This window comes from Carassius auratus, chromosome 1 (genome assembly GCF_003368295.1).
Source record: "Carassius auratus strain Wakin chromosome 1, ASM336829v1, whole genome shotgun sequence".
NCBI lineage: Eukaryota > Metazoa > Chordata > Actinopteri > Cypriniformes > Cyprinidae > Carassius > Carassius auratus.
This window is the reverse complement of record NC_039243.1, coordinates 503983-520205: the sequence shown is the minus strand read 5'-3', so window position 1 is coordinate 520205 and position 16223 is coordinate 503983. Positions and strand designations below refer to the sequence as shown.

At 37.3% G+C, this 16223-nt stretch overlaps 1 protein-coding gene across 1 annotated transcript; it reads left to right on the top strand.

Moving 5' to 3' along the window:
* The first annotated feature begins 511 nt into the window (after positions 1 to 511).
* On the top strand, positions 512 to 14452 carry LOC113110643 (uncharacterized). The gene is given in 10 exon segments (XM_026274803.1): positions 512 to 674; positions 1511 to 1656; positions 2852 to 2933; positions 3085 to 3220; positions 3332 to 3534; positions 7902 to 8038; positions 8212 to 8353; positions 8491 to 8731; positions 8734 to 12288; positions 12371 to 14452. Coding segments are annotated over 10 exon segments (4779 nt in total). The 5' UTR covers positions 512 to 548; the 3' UTR covers positions 12382 to 14452.
* Positions 14453 to 16223: the final 1771 nt, after the last annotated feature.

Sequence of the window (16223 nt, the reverse complement as noted above, 5' to 3'; positions counted from 1 at the left end):
GATACTGTTCAACATGTTGGGTGCATTCAAACAATATATATATTTTTTTTAATAAACAAGATCAAAATTACATGTATAAGACAAACATTATACATGGTAAAATATATATAAACAAACATTACACATGAAATACAACATTTCACACAAAAGGTGCTGTATACACATACACATTTATATAAATATTTTTAGGGTTTACAAACTTTCATAGAAAATCGTATAGTATCAATATAATGCTCCATTTCCTTCCTAAAATAAATAAAACAAGGTTTTTACAAGAAGACGGAGGTGCGCCTTCATTACGGGCTGTTCATTACAGATAGATAAATTAATGTTAACATTCCTGACCAACCAATAAAATGTTCAGGGTGACCCTGCGGTGGGACTTCCATTTTGATTGAAGGTATCATCAGCCAATCGTAAAGCAGACAATCTTTGTTCAAGACACAACTGACAGGGTATTCCACCAATCAGGTAGTTTCGATGGGCGGTCCTTAGCCTCACGGTAGCGTCCATGGTCTCTGTTGTACGAGCTGGTCTAGACAAGCAGTATGGCGGAAGAAGAGAGTGAATTGGAGTTAGACAGGTTTAAGAAAGAACTGGAGACTTTGTTGAAGACAAGTGCAAGCGATGAACGGGGACTCCAGAGCAAGACGTACTGTGAACGATTCTGTGAGGTAAGATGACAGGCTAGACGAAAGCATTTGCAAGCTATTTAAATTTTTGTTTTAAAAAAGCAAACAGAGATGTGCTAACAGTGTTAGCAGCATGTCAGCAGATTCCCCTCCCCCAGTGTACAGCCACCGTGAGCCAAAATTACACTGTGTTTTACCTCAGTAACTAGTGGTGTCTTCAAAATACCACAGAGGTAGATCTCAACAATCCAGAAGTTATTTTAATCACGAATTGGCGAACTCGGGCTGTCACTTTCTTTCAGTTAGCTTCATTAGCCTGGCATGTGGCTAACGGTTAGCATTCCCAAGTTGCATTCCAAAACAAGCAGACTGCGATGGAGCAGCTTATGCACACTTCTTCATATTTTATTTGCCAGGGAGTTTATGAAACAGAAAACAGTCCAAGCCAGTTTCATAAATGCTTATTCACGATAATAGGGTGTTAAATGATATAATATCTCGATGCTGTCAGTGCTAGCAGTAACGTTAGTCAAAGTCTTATTAACCAGTGTCTGCAAAGGCTGGTTTTCTCCCAACAGTTAACGTTACTAAGCTGTTTTTATTTCTAATGAAGACGTTGCCAAGTTAATGAATCCATCCTTCTCTCTCTATAAATAAACTTTTTTTTTTAAATATATATTTTTAATGGTGGTTTATCGAAGTTTGATGTTTTCTAATCTGTATCAGTAAGTTAATGTACTGTCATTGAATGCTAGACTTCCATGACTGGAAACAAACATTACAAGTCCCTTTTCAGGCTTTAGGAGCATATGGTGATCGTAATATATTCTGTCAATCTTTTATTTTTCTATTGATACTCTCTTTTTGTTTTCTTTTAGTTGGTGGTGGAGCAAACCGGGCAATGGCAGGTGCCTCTTCCCCAGCTCCAGGTGCTACAGAGTGCTCTGTGCTCTTTTGTCCATGGGGCTGCATCATTCCCTCCAGAGTGTGAACATGTACGCTACACACTGAGAAGTCTGGCCCTGTGAGTATATACTTCTGATTTTGCCATTAAATCTTACTTAAGAGTGCTGTAAAACTTTAAGGAAGTAGAACATGCATTTAAGTCAGCAGACTGTCGTCATGTTCTCCCCCTCATGTCATTATAAACGTATGTGACTTTATTATAATTATTATTGACATTTGATATTTTGAAGAATATTGGTTACCAAACAAGAGTTTACCAAAATTAAGAAAGAAAGAAAGAAAATAAATCACTTAGACATTTCTCAAAATAGCTTTTTTGTTCCACAGAAGAAATTAAGTCAGAGGTTTGGAATAGGGATGTGGGCGATGACAAATTTCTTGAACATTTAAACCGAGGTTTTGTAACCGACCAGTCTAACATACCCCCAGATAGTCAAAAAAGAGTCAGTAAAAGTAACTTGAAATGTCTAATTGTATCATACAGTCAAATTTCATACTGAATGCTGATGAAAAATAGGTTACATGCATACAGTGTAAAGCCCTACTTTAAAATCAGTGTACATTAAACTTAAGCATTCATTTAATCAATGTCAGCTAACTTAGACATGTTTATTAAAATAAACCGAATCCCGGTCAAACTGGTATTGTCCCTCATATCCAGTAGTATCACAATAAGCAAGGTTAATTATTTTATGCCAGAACACAAAACTGTTTTAATTGTTTTGTCCTACATATATACACTTTTCAAAATTTCATATTAAGAAATATATTAGCGTAATTTGAAATAATTTAGGATGATATGATGGTCAGTAAATAAAATGACAGAATTTATTATTTTTTTTTATTTTTTTTTTGGCTGAACTCTTCCTTTATGTATTTGTTACCCTGGATGTCTGTCATTTTAATTGTGAGTTCATGTGTAAATGGTGTGTGATTAAATTGCTGAGGTTTATACAAGCCCTAGACATGTAACCGACCTATCAAAAAGAGTATTTAGCTGGGATATTAAGCATGAGAATATATCCTAATACAACAGAGCAGTTGCCAATAGTGAATTAGACAGCAAATGCAGTGTAAGTTCCAGAAAACATCTTTGCCCACCTCCTAATAAAAAACAAATCCTGTCTGAATAGGACCTAAATCCAGTGGAAGTTATAAAAGTGACTAAAAAAGGCTTGCAGTATAATTTGTTGGAGCAACAGGTTGTAAAATAAAATATCACTTTTTTTTTTTTATTATTTTTTTTTTTGCAGAAGTATATTCGAACTGCTGTTGTTCTTTGGAAAAGATGAATTCATTGAGCATCCTTTGAAAAACATTGTAGACTCATTTCAGGTAACTGCATTACCTCAGTCCTGTTATTCTTGGGTGAAGCATCTTGTTGAATTCTGCTTACTGGACTTTCAGCGCTTATTGTGTTGAGTTACTCATATGCTACCATGTAAATGGTTTGATGTTTAAAAACTGTTTTCCTGCTCTATTCTAGGACTGCTATGCGAGCCTGGTAAGACACCAGAATGTTTACCTCCTGCAGGTTAGACAAATTATCAAAGATGGAGGTCCTTGGGCAAACCCTGTTCTTGAGGCCATTCTCAAGGATTCAGAGGTACCACAAGAAGATGGTCAGTCAATCAGGCTTTTGTTTAAAAATATGTAATCTGTACCTGGCATTTCATAAACTGTTAATGGAGTTGATTATTACATGAGTCTTTTTTTATTGTTTTTGTTCTCAGTGGACAAATATCTGAGCTCAGAAGTATCCATTTTCTTTGAGCTACGTGTGCGTTATCTGGTGGCATGTGAGAGGCTTCCGGAGGCATTGGCACTGACCAGAAGATGTATCAGGCACTCTGTTGTAGGAAGACATCTCTATTTCAAGCAAGCCTACCTCATCTGCCTTTGGAGAGCTTCTCTTCATGACAGCTTGTACAAGGGGGTGAGTGCGAAATTATTGAATTGATAGTTTCACCACAGTTGGTGTGAAATGGTCTTTGATGTATCTGGATTGTACATAGTTTTTTTTTTTTGGTTCTGAAAAAGATTTCATACTTTTATAAAAAGTAAAACTTCTCCATTCTGACTTGTGCTTTTTCTGGTTAAGCACTGCGTAAAGTTGTTGTGTAAAGTCCTGTGTGTCTTTTCAAGGGACTCCTAAATTGGTAGTTTCTAAACTTGACTGTTTACGATGATATGCTCTGTGCTTTTTTTTTTTTTTTTACTCGCAGAGAGATGCACACGCATATGTCATGGTATGCATGTTTTACGTGAACTATCCCTTTAAAACTATTTTTATTTTGTTACGTTAACATAACATCTCTGTAAAAACCACTATAAAGGAAGATGAAAAACATTAAACTGAAATCATATATATAATAACGACAGCAGTACAGGGCACAAATCCATTGATTTTGGTGTCCATATCAAGTGGTTTTTACATTGATATTAAGTAAAATGAATAGTTGTATAATATGTATAATTCAAACTTTTTTTATTTTATTTTCATCTTGCTCATTTACAGTTTCTGGACAGTGTAACACCCAACATGCACTGCAAACAAGTGGTGCAGAAGACTGGAATGCATTATGTTTAATTAGCAAAGCAAAGACGGTGTAAATAAGAGACTTAGGGCCATATTTTAACAATCTTAAGTGCAAGGTCTAAAGCACACAGCACAAGTGCACTTAGGGTGTTTCCGAAAAATGGGAAAAACTATCAGCGTGCCCGGTGTATGGTCCGCAAGTGTTGTACCTATTCTCTTAGTGAGTCATGGGTGTATTTGGGCATGTGCAGAGCTGCCTTCATTGATTTATAATGGCAATATTCTTGAGAGTCTAGAACTCTGCACATAAACAGTTAGTGAACTGAGCTGGGCTGAAACAGTTAGGTGTATGATAAATAATTTATTTAAAATGTAACACATTTTATTTAAATTTAAAAGTTTAGTTTTTCAGACCGCAAAGAAGGCCAATGTGAAGTTGGCCAGTTAAACGGGCAAGGCAAATCCTATTTTTAGTTTTGAAAATCAATATAAAGAAAAGGACATGCAATTTGTCACATGCAAAATAAATATTTTACTGTAAATGAATGCAGTATCAGGGTTGTGATGGTGGCAGTTTTTGTACCACTGTGGTGGTAAAGGCACCAACTACAGCAGTTAGCGGTTGGTGTACAAATTACACTTTTGATGTAATTCAGGCATTAAAATACAAAGTCCTTGAACATGGAAAGCAGAAATTTAGTGTCTAGAAATTTAGAGGGCTGTGGGACACGAGCAGGATAGAGCCCATCTCTCATCTCTTCCTGTTTCTCCCAGTATTCTAAAGCAGTTGGTATTCAGCAATTAAAAATTCAAATTGAGCTATCTGGGAAAACGAAACCATGAATTACTGGCGGGTGTGAAATACTCTGTAATAGGGAGCCTGCACATGATATGTCAAAAAAGAAGATATTAATTATTTGTTCCCAAAACTTGTTCATTTATGCCTACCGTTTATTAATTTCCCCAACTCAAACATCACAATCAGCTCTTCCGGGTCTTTAAAAATGAAGGCATGTCTCAACAGGTAAAACTAAGCTACTTTCAATAAAACGTTCCAACATATTAGGAATACCTTTAATGAAGTTTAGCTTACCTGTCGAGTAGAAACTCTGCAAGTAGTTTGAAACGATTGAGACCCAAACATTCTAACTTGTAAAAAACTTGAAATGGACCCAAGTGTTACCACAGTGTTTGTCTCTGTTTATTTTGGCAAAATAAATTAGTACAACTTGGACACAATTTAACTAAACTGAAGGAACAAATTAAGTTCTGCAAAATAATTTTTAATTCAGTGGAACTGCAGTGGGGCGGTTGTCATGAAAATTATACTGTACTGTAGCTAGAGTTTTTCCGATTCTGAAACTAGTATCGGAAATATCTCCGATACCACAACAAATTCTGGCATCGGCGAGTACATGAACCCATATACTGATCTGATACCATTTTCTTAAACAAAACCTAGTTATGACCGCTATAGCTTTGACTAACCGCTGCATGGTTCTTCTTCGCTGCTCAGAATGCATTGCAAACACAGGAAGTTGTGCTGTTTGCCACAAGCAACCCGTTTAGAGCAGCGAAGAAGAAATGAAGACGCGTTAGCAGCACTGATCTATATATGACTGGATCGCTCCTCGCGTTCTAAACTGCCAACAGACAGTGAAGCTGCTTCAACATTATAGATCAGTGGTTAGCAGTATGTTTCTATAGTACCGGTAGTTACCGACTCCCGAGTATATTCGGGTACCCGCAGCTGCGTTCAGTCGCTTCCGTGTTAGTCAAAGCGCAGGGCTCCAGACAGTAGCCGAATATATACTAGTGTCTGTGAATATTAAACTGCAAAATATTATTTAAATATTACTCCTGCAAATTCTACATCTCTGTGGGTGACGGGCGCAGATGCGTGGGAGCTCGCTGTTTTGTAGTCTCTGCTGTCCGTCACTATATGAGGACATGAACGCATAAACCATCACTTCATGAGAATTTACCGTTTCATTTGAGAAAACTGTCATATCATAAACACAGACACTCAAAGATCTTCATGGCAGCCCATTAAAATAGTAATTTAGCTATGTATTTAGCTATCTAGCAATTTACACTGGGCTAGTAGTATATACAGCTGTATATCAGCTGTATATACAGATACACACTAGGGCTGGGCGATATGGAGCAAAAAATATATCTCGATATATTTTGCTATATCTCGATATACGATATATATCTCGATATCTTTACAGGAAAAATAACCCCCAAAAAACTACTGCAAAAACAAATATGGCAAAAATTACATGTTAAGGGGCCTATGAAACATTTTATTTTTTTCTTCACCATATGTTTTATTGTTACCTAATTCTGTGTTTTAGCATGTGCAATTATTTAAATGCATAAAAACAACTTAATTAGTTAAAAACAATTCTTAAAATAGCCTTATGTGAAATGTTTTTTCCCTTCAGAAATTCTGTGTATTTACATTTTTCTGATTATCAAATGAAGGCATAAAACATTCATTTAATTTATCTTTTAATTATTTAAAATTAAGCAAACTTTATTTTTTGGTAAACAAAGGGGATTTACTATTAAAAATAAAACATGGGAGAAATGTTGTGTGATTATTCCTTATAAAATTATGTTCGTTTCATTTTAATAGTAGTATTAGTGGGCTATGTAAATTCTGCTGAACAATAGTGATAGATTTCAGTCAAATACTTTTATTTTGACGGGTTTACCTTTACAGTTCTGTGTATGTGATACTACAGTCTATGATGTGATATATGAGGGTAGTTTTACTCAAATCAGACGGTCAGATGCTCATGAAGTGACTCTCAGTGCAGTTCTGGAGATGTTCCTCATGTGTTCACATCTTTATTTAGAGAGAGGAAAGACAATGAAATCAGCGCGAGCGTTATGCGAGCTTCAGTGTTTAATGAATGAAGACGCGCTTCTGCTCCATTCGTTGACACAGACACGCAGAACATGCAGGATTCATATTTAAATAGACTTTTCCGGGTTAATATTTGCAGATATTAGTCCATTTCGCGATTTGATGTAAGTGCATGACCGACTTTTGATTAATTTATTTAAAATTTGACCAATTCCGTGACATTCCGCGTTAAACTGTAAATTCCATTTTTATGACTGGATTCCGCGATTCCGTTCGCGTTTCATTGGGCCCTACAGTAGACATCTGCCTGCCGTTCGCCCTACGCCTTAAAACTGAAGTATCTCCATATAATGGAGCCAGTTGTCTTTTTTTTTTTGACTAGTTCTCTACACGCGAGGTGAGAAGGGACAAAAGCAAGGAGGCGGGGGGCGAGCGAGCGGGGGCGAGCACAGCACAGGGAAGGCAAACAAGCAAAGTGGCGGAATCAGAATATAAACAATATATCGATATATACGATATGTCAAAATCCATATCGTGTTTAAAAAATATCTCGATATATTTTAAATATCGAGATATCGCCCACCCCTAATACACACCCAGGTTAAGTACTAAGTACTCGGATAAGTACTAGGTATAGGCCGATACCCTGAGCCCAGGTATCGGAATCGGTATCGGGAAGAGAAAAAGGGTATCGGCACATCTCTAACTGTACAATATCACGTTGACTTAAGTTTTAGTAGACTGTTCTTGTGTAGAATGGTAGTGTGGTGTTTGTATATAAACATAAACATCTGACAATTATATTAAAATTATTATTTTTTCTCTTTTAAAGTATTGGAATATAATGAACAATGTCATAATCACACTATTGTTTTCTTTTCTAAAGATGGCAGACATCAATGGGAAGGACGCTGTAGAAATACTCTGCATGGTGGAGAATGAGGAGAAAGATGAGACTGTTTTGATGCTGAGTAAAGGCTTCCTATCTCAGAAGCTCCAGATTGGAGATATGTACTACCTTTGGTGGGTCTCTAGAGCTTTATGAACATTTACAAGGGGAATTTTATTGCCCCTACGTCTAGCATTCAGTATTTTTACACAGTCATTGTAACAACCTGACCAGAAGAATTCAAGGTGCAGAGGATCACATTCTTATTTATTGCTGTATTTTTTTATTTTTTTTTATTCCCTTTAAGGGATTTGGTCTTCATATGGAGCAGACTCTACCTGCGTTTAAACCGCTCTAAGCAGGGATTCCTAGAGGAATGCAACTTAATGATTCTGTCAGCAACCAACACAAAAGCGATTTTCCCATTTATGAAGGTGATTTTGGCAGAGGTAATATATTTTTTTTCATCAGTTTACTAGTTGTATTAAACAAAAAATAGTTTAAACACGTGAAAGTGTTTATGAAATGTTCATTTCAGTGTTGTCTTTTGTTGAAATGATAACGGCAATAAAATGTTATTTTTCAGCTTGGAAAAGATGGCCTGGGGTTTTGTGTGGAGCTTTGTGCACGGGCATTGCAGACTGACCTTAAGAATGATCCCGTCACCAAGTCTCTTATCTACAAGACCATTGCATACTTACTCCCTAATGACCTTGAGGTCTGTAGAGCTTGTGCACTGCTAGTTTTCTTCCTAGAAAGAACTGTTGAGTCATACAAGCATGTGTTCCTCCTATATACTCACCCTGATCAGGAGTACCATGCAGACACCAGTCTTTGGGTAACAGTGTACGCTTTGAGGCTCTCCAGATCCTGAAAAAAGACCTGTACTTTGACCCTGAGTTCTGGAGCCTTCTCAACATTGAAACGAACTGTCTGAAGCTGATGAGCGATAAGGTTGGTAAAGCAACTTTATGTGAAATCATGCAAAGGGACAAGTGGATGCCAAGCTACTGTGTAAAAGGATATTGTCAGTGTTATTCAGACAATGCATATGAGTCTATCACTAAAGCAGAGAAACAAACCAATCAAAAAATACAGGAAGTGGAGTCAGTGAAAACGTGGGTCAATTCTGCTTTAGGGGAAGCATCCTCCAAACATCCAGGCAAAAGGCGGGGGAGGAAGCCAGGGACACAGCTTGTAAAAGATTCACTGGCCAGTCCAGTTCGGCGTTCATTTAGGCAGTTGGACTTGGCAAAGAATCATGTCAGGCAACTAAATAGTAGACGCCAGAGACTCCTTTCCCGGCAGACAGAGCTGAACACTCTGAAGCACAAGGGAAGGAAACCACAATGGCTTTTGGACCAGTTAGCTCCCCGAGCAGAAAACAGTGTACCTCAACAAGACAAGAAACCAGGAAGGAAACCAAAGCACTCAGATCTTTTAAAGGATATTTCAGTTGAGGAGCCATTAGGTGAAATTACAATGAAATTTTCCTACCCTGATAATGAAGTTGACCTCTCTTCTGATGTCCAGGCCTCACTGTTTTCCACAGAAACCCCTCATATGACTGAAAGCAGTACTGACAAAACTGCATCTCAAGAGAATTTGAAATGGCCTGACCATGCTACGTCTTTTATCAAGTTGCTATCAGAGTCTATTCCATATAGGAAAAAAGACTTCAGGGTGAGAGAGGAGATCGTTTTCCAGGAGCAAGGCCTTTCTTTGGTACATAAATTCCACACATATTCAAGGACAGTTGAATTCGAAGGAATGTCATTCGACAGTTTACCCAAAGATGAAGTTAAGGTGGACTATAATGAATCCAAACAAGAAAGAGAGTCTGCTGAGGAACAGTGTGAACCGGCAGAGAGCCCTGGAGCTGCTTCAAAGATTAAAAATGCTGTAGAAATCAAGGCTACTCCAATCCCAATTATAAATGAGGAAGTATCCACTCCTGTTGAAGCCATTGTAGAGTCGGTTAAAGAATTCATTCAACATCCAATGAATGAGTTGTCAAGTCCCCAAGATGCAAACACCAAATATCCAGACTATGGTCCTTACAGTCCTATAAGTCCTCCAGAAAGTACTAATGTTGATCTTCCAACAGAAGTGAAAAATCTTAACACAGCTGAAGCCATTCCTATACCTAATAGTACAGCAGAAAATGTGACTGGTCTTCATGGGGATGCTCCTCCAGTTCTCACTGAAGTGAGGATGCTCCCTGATGATACAGGGCCTACTTTGAGTGAAAGTGAGATTGCCACTTCTAAAATTATGCATGAGAGTACGGAGGTGCCATTGCCGTCACCAAGACCTGATGTGACATCACTGGAAATGCACACAGCTGTTGATGGTCTAGTCCCTGACCTTATGCCCCCAAGTGATGCAGGTTGCCAGGTATCATTTAACTGCAGCCTTTGCAATAAACAAACCAAATTCCAATACATTCTACGGCATGCAATGTGGCATCATCGGATTGACAGAAAGTGCATGTTCTGTCACAAACGCTACACTCATGGGCGCAGCCCGTCAGTCCATTTTAAAGTGCACATACAGGAGCTGAAAAAGTCTAATGGGCTTTTAAATGAAAATATTTGTGAGAATGCCATTGAGACCACTTTGCGATGTGCCCAGACAAGACTGTTTAAACGTGTGAATCCTGCTGTGAAGCATAGATTTAGAAACCTCAAAATGAGGTTAAACTGCACTTTGAACATCACAAATGTTCACAGGGAAGGGCAAAGTTCAGAGCCTAGGGAGAGATTGCGGGCAAGGTTAGTTAAGGATTCAGATCCCCCAAGTACATCAGAAGAACAAAAGAAGAACGTTTGCAAGATGAAGAGAAAACATATAAGGAGTGTTTTAGCAAAAAGATCTCAGTCAATAGATGAGAACAAAACGTTTTTCAGAATAGGACTAGCAAGGAAGAGAGCAAAGACTATGCAAACACTAACGCCAGATAACAACAACTCCGATACCAAAAACACTTTGGCTCATAAGGTAAATGGAATGACCAGAAAGAGAAGAAAAGTGAAGAGTGAGCCTGAGACAAATAACCCTGATGAAAAGGTTCACACATCATCACCACAGGACAGCAAAGTGAAAATCGAGAGTGTAGAAAGTCAGAAAGACAATGTCAAGACTGAACCTGAGAATAGAAGTACAGAAGTAACAAAAGACAAGAGCAAATCAAAAAAGAAAAGAAAAGATGAAATTCTGGACTCTGGGCGGAAAAAGAAGAAGATTACTTCTGGAGATCAAAAAGAGGATGGAGAAGATGTAAAGAGGAGAAAGAGCACAAATAGCCTGGATGGCAGTTTTGAGAATCAGGAACCCAAAGACAATAATGCTGAATTTAAGGAAATAAATCCAATGGGACATAAAAATGGGCCAAAACCCAAAAAGCCATCCACACCATTCCAGGGAAAAAGAACTGGAGCATCTACACATGTCAGATGCCCTGTGGAGATATGTACGTTTAGTGCAAAATCTATCCTTGTCCTATCACATGTGCTGTCTCACCACCATGGTGACAAGAAGGCGCTTTTGTTCTTTTTTAACTTTGGAAAGGAGAAATGTCTTTTCTGTTGCAGAAAGTTATATAACCCTCAGCATTTTTTTGACCATGTAATATGCCACAGGGGTGAGCTGAAGTTCCCATGCTACCATTACGGCTGCAAGGAGAGGTACCAAACACGTATGGAGCTTAGTGAACACATGTTAGGCCATCATCCGTTGAGAGCATTGTGCTGCTTTCCTGGATGCTCTATGCAAGTTGACAGCAGTATGCTCCTGTATAGGCATGAGAAAAATCATTATCGACTCGATACAAATTTGGAAAAAAAATCATTCCCCAAAGAATCTGAACCAACAGGGCATGGAGTCCCTCAAAGCCTGGAAGATGGTATGGAAGCACCAGAAAATTCTTCACTTACTCAAGTTGTAGGTACAGCGAATTTGAAGGACCCTAGAAATCAAGATGATGATGAAAAACCTTTGGTCCTCAATAAAGGTTCTGTAAACTACAGTAGCAAGAACCATAGTCTTGTTAATGGGCATAGTGAGTGTGACAAAGTTGTTCCTCCCAAATCTTCAGATCCAGTCACTAAAGAGCAGGAACCAACGGTTTTAGGAAAACCTGTGACTAAACAATTTGTTCGACCTCTTCCCTCAGCCTATCTGGATGAGTCTTACATTAGCATGCCAAAACGTTGGAAGGAACCCCAGGTGGGCTCAAAGTTCTTAGGCTCTGTGTCAAAGCCAGAAAAACTGTCAACCAGGCAACGTTGCTCTCGATGTTTCCAGTCTTTCAACAGTGAGGAAGAGCTACATGCACACAAAGACAAATGCACATCCCTCTTTGGTTTTGATTCGGATGATGAAAGTAAGTACCTTTTTTATTGTGAATCTTATTTTTGTCTTATTAATTTTTTGTTGTTGCTGTTAAATACTTTTGTTTTCAACAGGTGCCTCCTGAATTTGGAGAAGCAAGCATCTACTGAGAAAATTGCTAAATGCTGCTGTAGGCAATCAGCGTTCTTATATGTGTGCTTAACATCTTTGTCAGTGTCACAGAACTATATAAAGTACTACATGGGAAATGACATTTTCATTGAAGTCTTGTATAACCGATCTGCTGCTTTATTTCGGAGCAAAGGTCTGTTATCTCTTCATATTAAAAAATCAGATTGACTTTTTTTTGTTTTCCAAAAGTCTTTTGAGACTTGGGACTGTTTTTTAATTGACTGTCATCTTTGCTAGAAAATGTATAAGTTTGTCTCTAAAAAAATGCACAACAGATGCATTTTCATTCTGTCATCACTTCGTGTCACAGAGCTTAGCCTGTTCTCAAATTTTTTTGCTGGTCTTTTCAATTCCTGCATATGAGAGGCCACCAAAGACCATGACACTAAAAGAAGAGTCGGTCTGTCTGTCTGACCTGGGTAAATACCTCCTTCTCTGGAAGTATGGTGGTTAATGAAAGGTTTAAGGGTGAGTTCACTCAAAAATGAAAATGTGTTTTACACACCCTCAAAGCATCCTAGGTGTATGATTTTCTTCTTTCAGATGAATCCAATAAGGAGTAATATAAAAAATTGTCCAGGTCTCTCCAAGCCTTTCAGTGGGGCTAAGTGGGTGTTTGGTTGTCAACAGTTCAGAAGACGTGAAATAAAGTGCACGCATCTGTAATGAAACGTCCCTCACACGGATCCGGGGGTTCTCCTGAAGGAAATCAATGCATTTTTGTAAGATAAATATCATTATTTCAAACGTAATGGACACTTTTTTTTTTTTTTTCTCACTTCTGCTGACTGTGGTGCGTGGAAGTCATGCAGGTGGATGACGTAGGATGTATGTGTTGGGCATGCGCCTCTGAGATATGCATGAGCGTTGGAAACAAAGTTTCCTTTACTTTAGCAAAGGTCTTCTCTTGGCTTACATTGAAATCCTCCAACATTTATCTTGACATCCTTGTTTTGTGACTGTCATTTTGTTTTGTCTCTGCATTTGTCACTAATCACTCAACCCCGACGTCCTACGTCATTAACATGGACGGCTTCCACATACGACAGTCGGCAGAAGTAAGAAAAAAAGAAGCATTTATTAAATTTTAAATATGGATATTTATTTTTCAAAAATGTATGTTTGCTACAGAAGGCCTTTATTCACCCACCGGAGCCTTGTCAGGGACATTTTATTATGAATGTGCGCACTTTATTTTACGTCTTCTGAACTGCTGACAGCCAATGCCCACTTACCTAATTGAAAGGCTTAGAGGGGATAGGGCAATTTTTTGTATAACTGATTGGATTTGCCTTAAAGAAGAAAGTCACATACACGCATGCTTATATTCATTTTTGGGTGAATTAACCCTTTAACTTGGCTGTTTTGTGACAATGGGTCAGGTGTTTACCAGTGTTGCATAGTGCTTTATGAGCAGAAGTACTGGATTAAAACTCTTAGGCCACTTCAAGTATTGATATGTGACCCTTTGTAAATTGATACTTATAGCATATTTTGAAAATGTCATTAACTTGCTTTTAAGTCAGTTGACACTTGGGAAAAGTTAAAGACATCATGTCTTTAAATGAAGGACTTTGAATTTGGTTGAGAAATCCTTAAGAACTGTCAGCCTTTAACTGCTGCTGCTGGAGAGGCCAAGTCTTTAAGACTACATATTCTCCTATTAATGGAAGAGTGTGTGTATGTGCCACAATGCCTCATTGAACATTGTCATAACATATTCTAAATGACTTCTCTTTAAACCTACGGAAATTGTAAGGGGAGGACTAATTAGTGTCTCAAACAGAGGCATGTTTAAAGCGGTTCAATTGATGAACATTAACAGTCTTATTTATTATTATTCTTTTTTTATTGTATCTACTGTAAATGTTTGAAGAGTTTAAATAGTGTATGATTGGGTGACTGGGTTTATATATCAAGAGCATTTTTTGTCCTGATTAATAAACAAATTTGAAGGGGAGTTGAGTTGACTGGTTTAATGTAAACGGCCAGGATTCTTTGTGTTATATATCATTAACACTGTACACAGCGTCATGTTTTTGTTTATTTACAGTTTGTCATGTGGTGTACATTAACTACAGTTTGCGTCTACATCCAATGGAGGTGCTGTTCACGCTTAGGTTAAGTTAATCAAAGCCAAGTCAACGTTTTCTGTACTTATTTTTTCGAGACATCTTGATTGACACAGACTTTGTGTAAAATAAATTATACGCTGTTTGATAAAACACACTGGAAGCTTAAAATAATTATTTTTATACTTATTTTCCTCTTTGTATACAACATATCATACAATTAGTAATCATCTGGCAACCCCGATCCTCGACGTAATCGCGGCTGCAGTCATAGCATATGGGGCGCCTTTTGTAAAGCTGCTCACGCTGAAAATAACAGCAACATTTTGTCACATTTAGCTTCAAACAATGTTTAAAAAACTGGTATGAATTTTTGACGGTCACTTTTTATCACATTTACAACAATATTTGTCAACTTAAAGATATTTTAAATAGTTAAATCTAAATATTAAATGTTAAATCTAAATATTAAATGTTACACCTAAATGTTAAATATTAATCTAAATGTTAAATCTAAATGTAAATGTTAAATCTAAATCTAAATGTTAAATCTAAATCTAAATGTTAAATCTGAATGTTAAACCTAAATGTAAATGTTAAATCTAAATGTTAAATCTAAATGTTAAATCTAAATCTAAACATTAAATTTAAATCTAAATGTTAAATGTAAATGTTAAATCTAAATATAAATGTAAATGTTAAATCTAAATATAAATGTTAAATCTAAATGTTAAATCTAAATCTAAATATTACATGTAAATGTTGAATCTAAATCTAAATCTAAATGTTAAATCTAAATGTTAAATCTAAATCTAAATGTTGAATCTTAATGTTTCGGGTGAAACTAAATATTTAACTAATATGCAAATTAAAAATGCCGACAACCGGAAGTGCCAAAATAAAAGCTCGAGGAGGTAAGTGTGTGTTTATAGCATCGTGTCAAATAAGAAACGAATAAAAACCATCTCATCCCAGGAAACTGACTCTTGGACATGGTTTATCGTAATAATAACTACCTAAAATAATAAACACGTTTGGAGAAACTGTATTTGAAGAGAAGATTAGTGTCATTTTAATGAAAAGTGCGGGACTTATGATGACCTGTAGCCATAATAGCCAGCCACAAGGGGTCTCACTTTGACTGAATGTTATGTCCTTCACACAGTCTGTGGTCCTCACTCATCATGCTCATCGTCACGCTGTCATCACTCTCTGTCGTGTTCGCATGCTAAAAGCCTATATCACCTCCCGCCCCTGACCAGGTACGGTAATTGTTCACGTTACTGTCGTTCAGCATGCGAACACGACAGAGAGTGATGACAGCGTGACGATGAGCATGATGAGTGAGGACCACAGACTGTGTGAAGGACATAACATTCAGTCAAAGTGAGACCCCTTGTGGCTGGCTATTATGGCTACAGGTCATCATAAGTCCCACACTTTTCATTAAAATGACAATAATCTTCTCTTCAAATACAGTTTCTCCAAACTTGTTTATTATTTTAGGTAGTTATTATTACGATAAACCATGTCCAAGAGTCAGTTTCCTGGGATGAGATGGTTTTTATTCGTTTCTTATTTGACACGATGCTATAAACACACACTTACCTCCTCGAGCTTTTATTTTGGCACTTCCGGTTGTCGGCATTTTTAATTTGCATATTAGTTAAATATTTAGTTTCACCCGAAACATTTAGATTCAACATTTAGATTTAGATTTAGA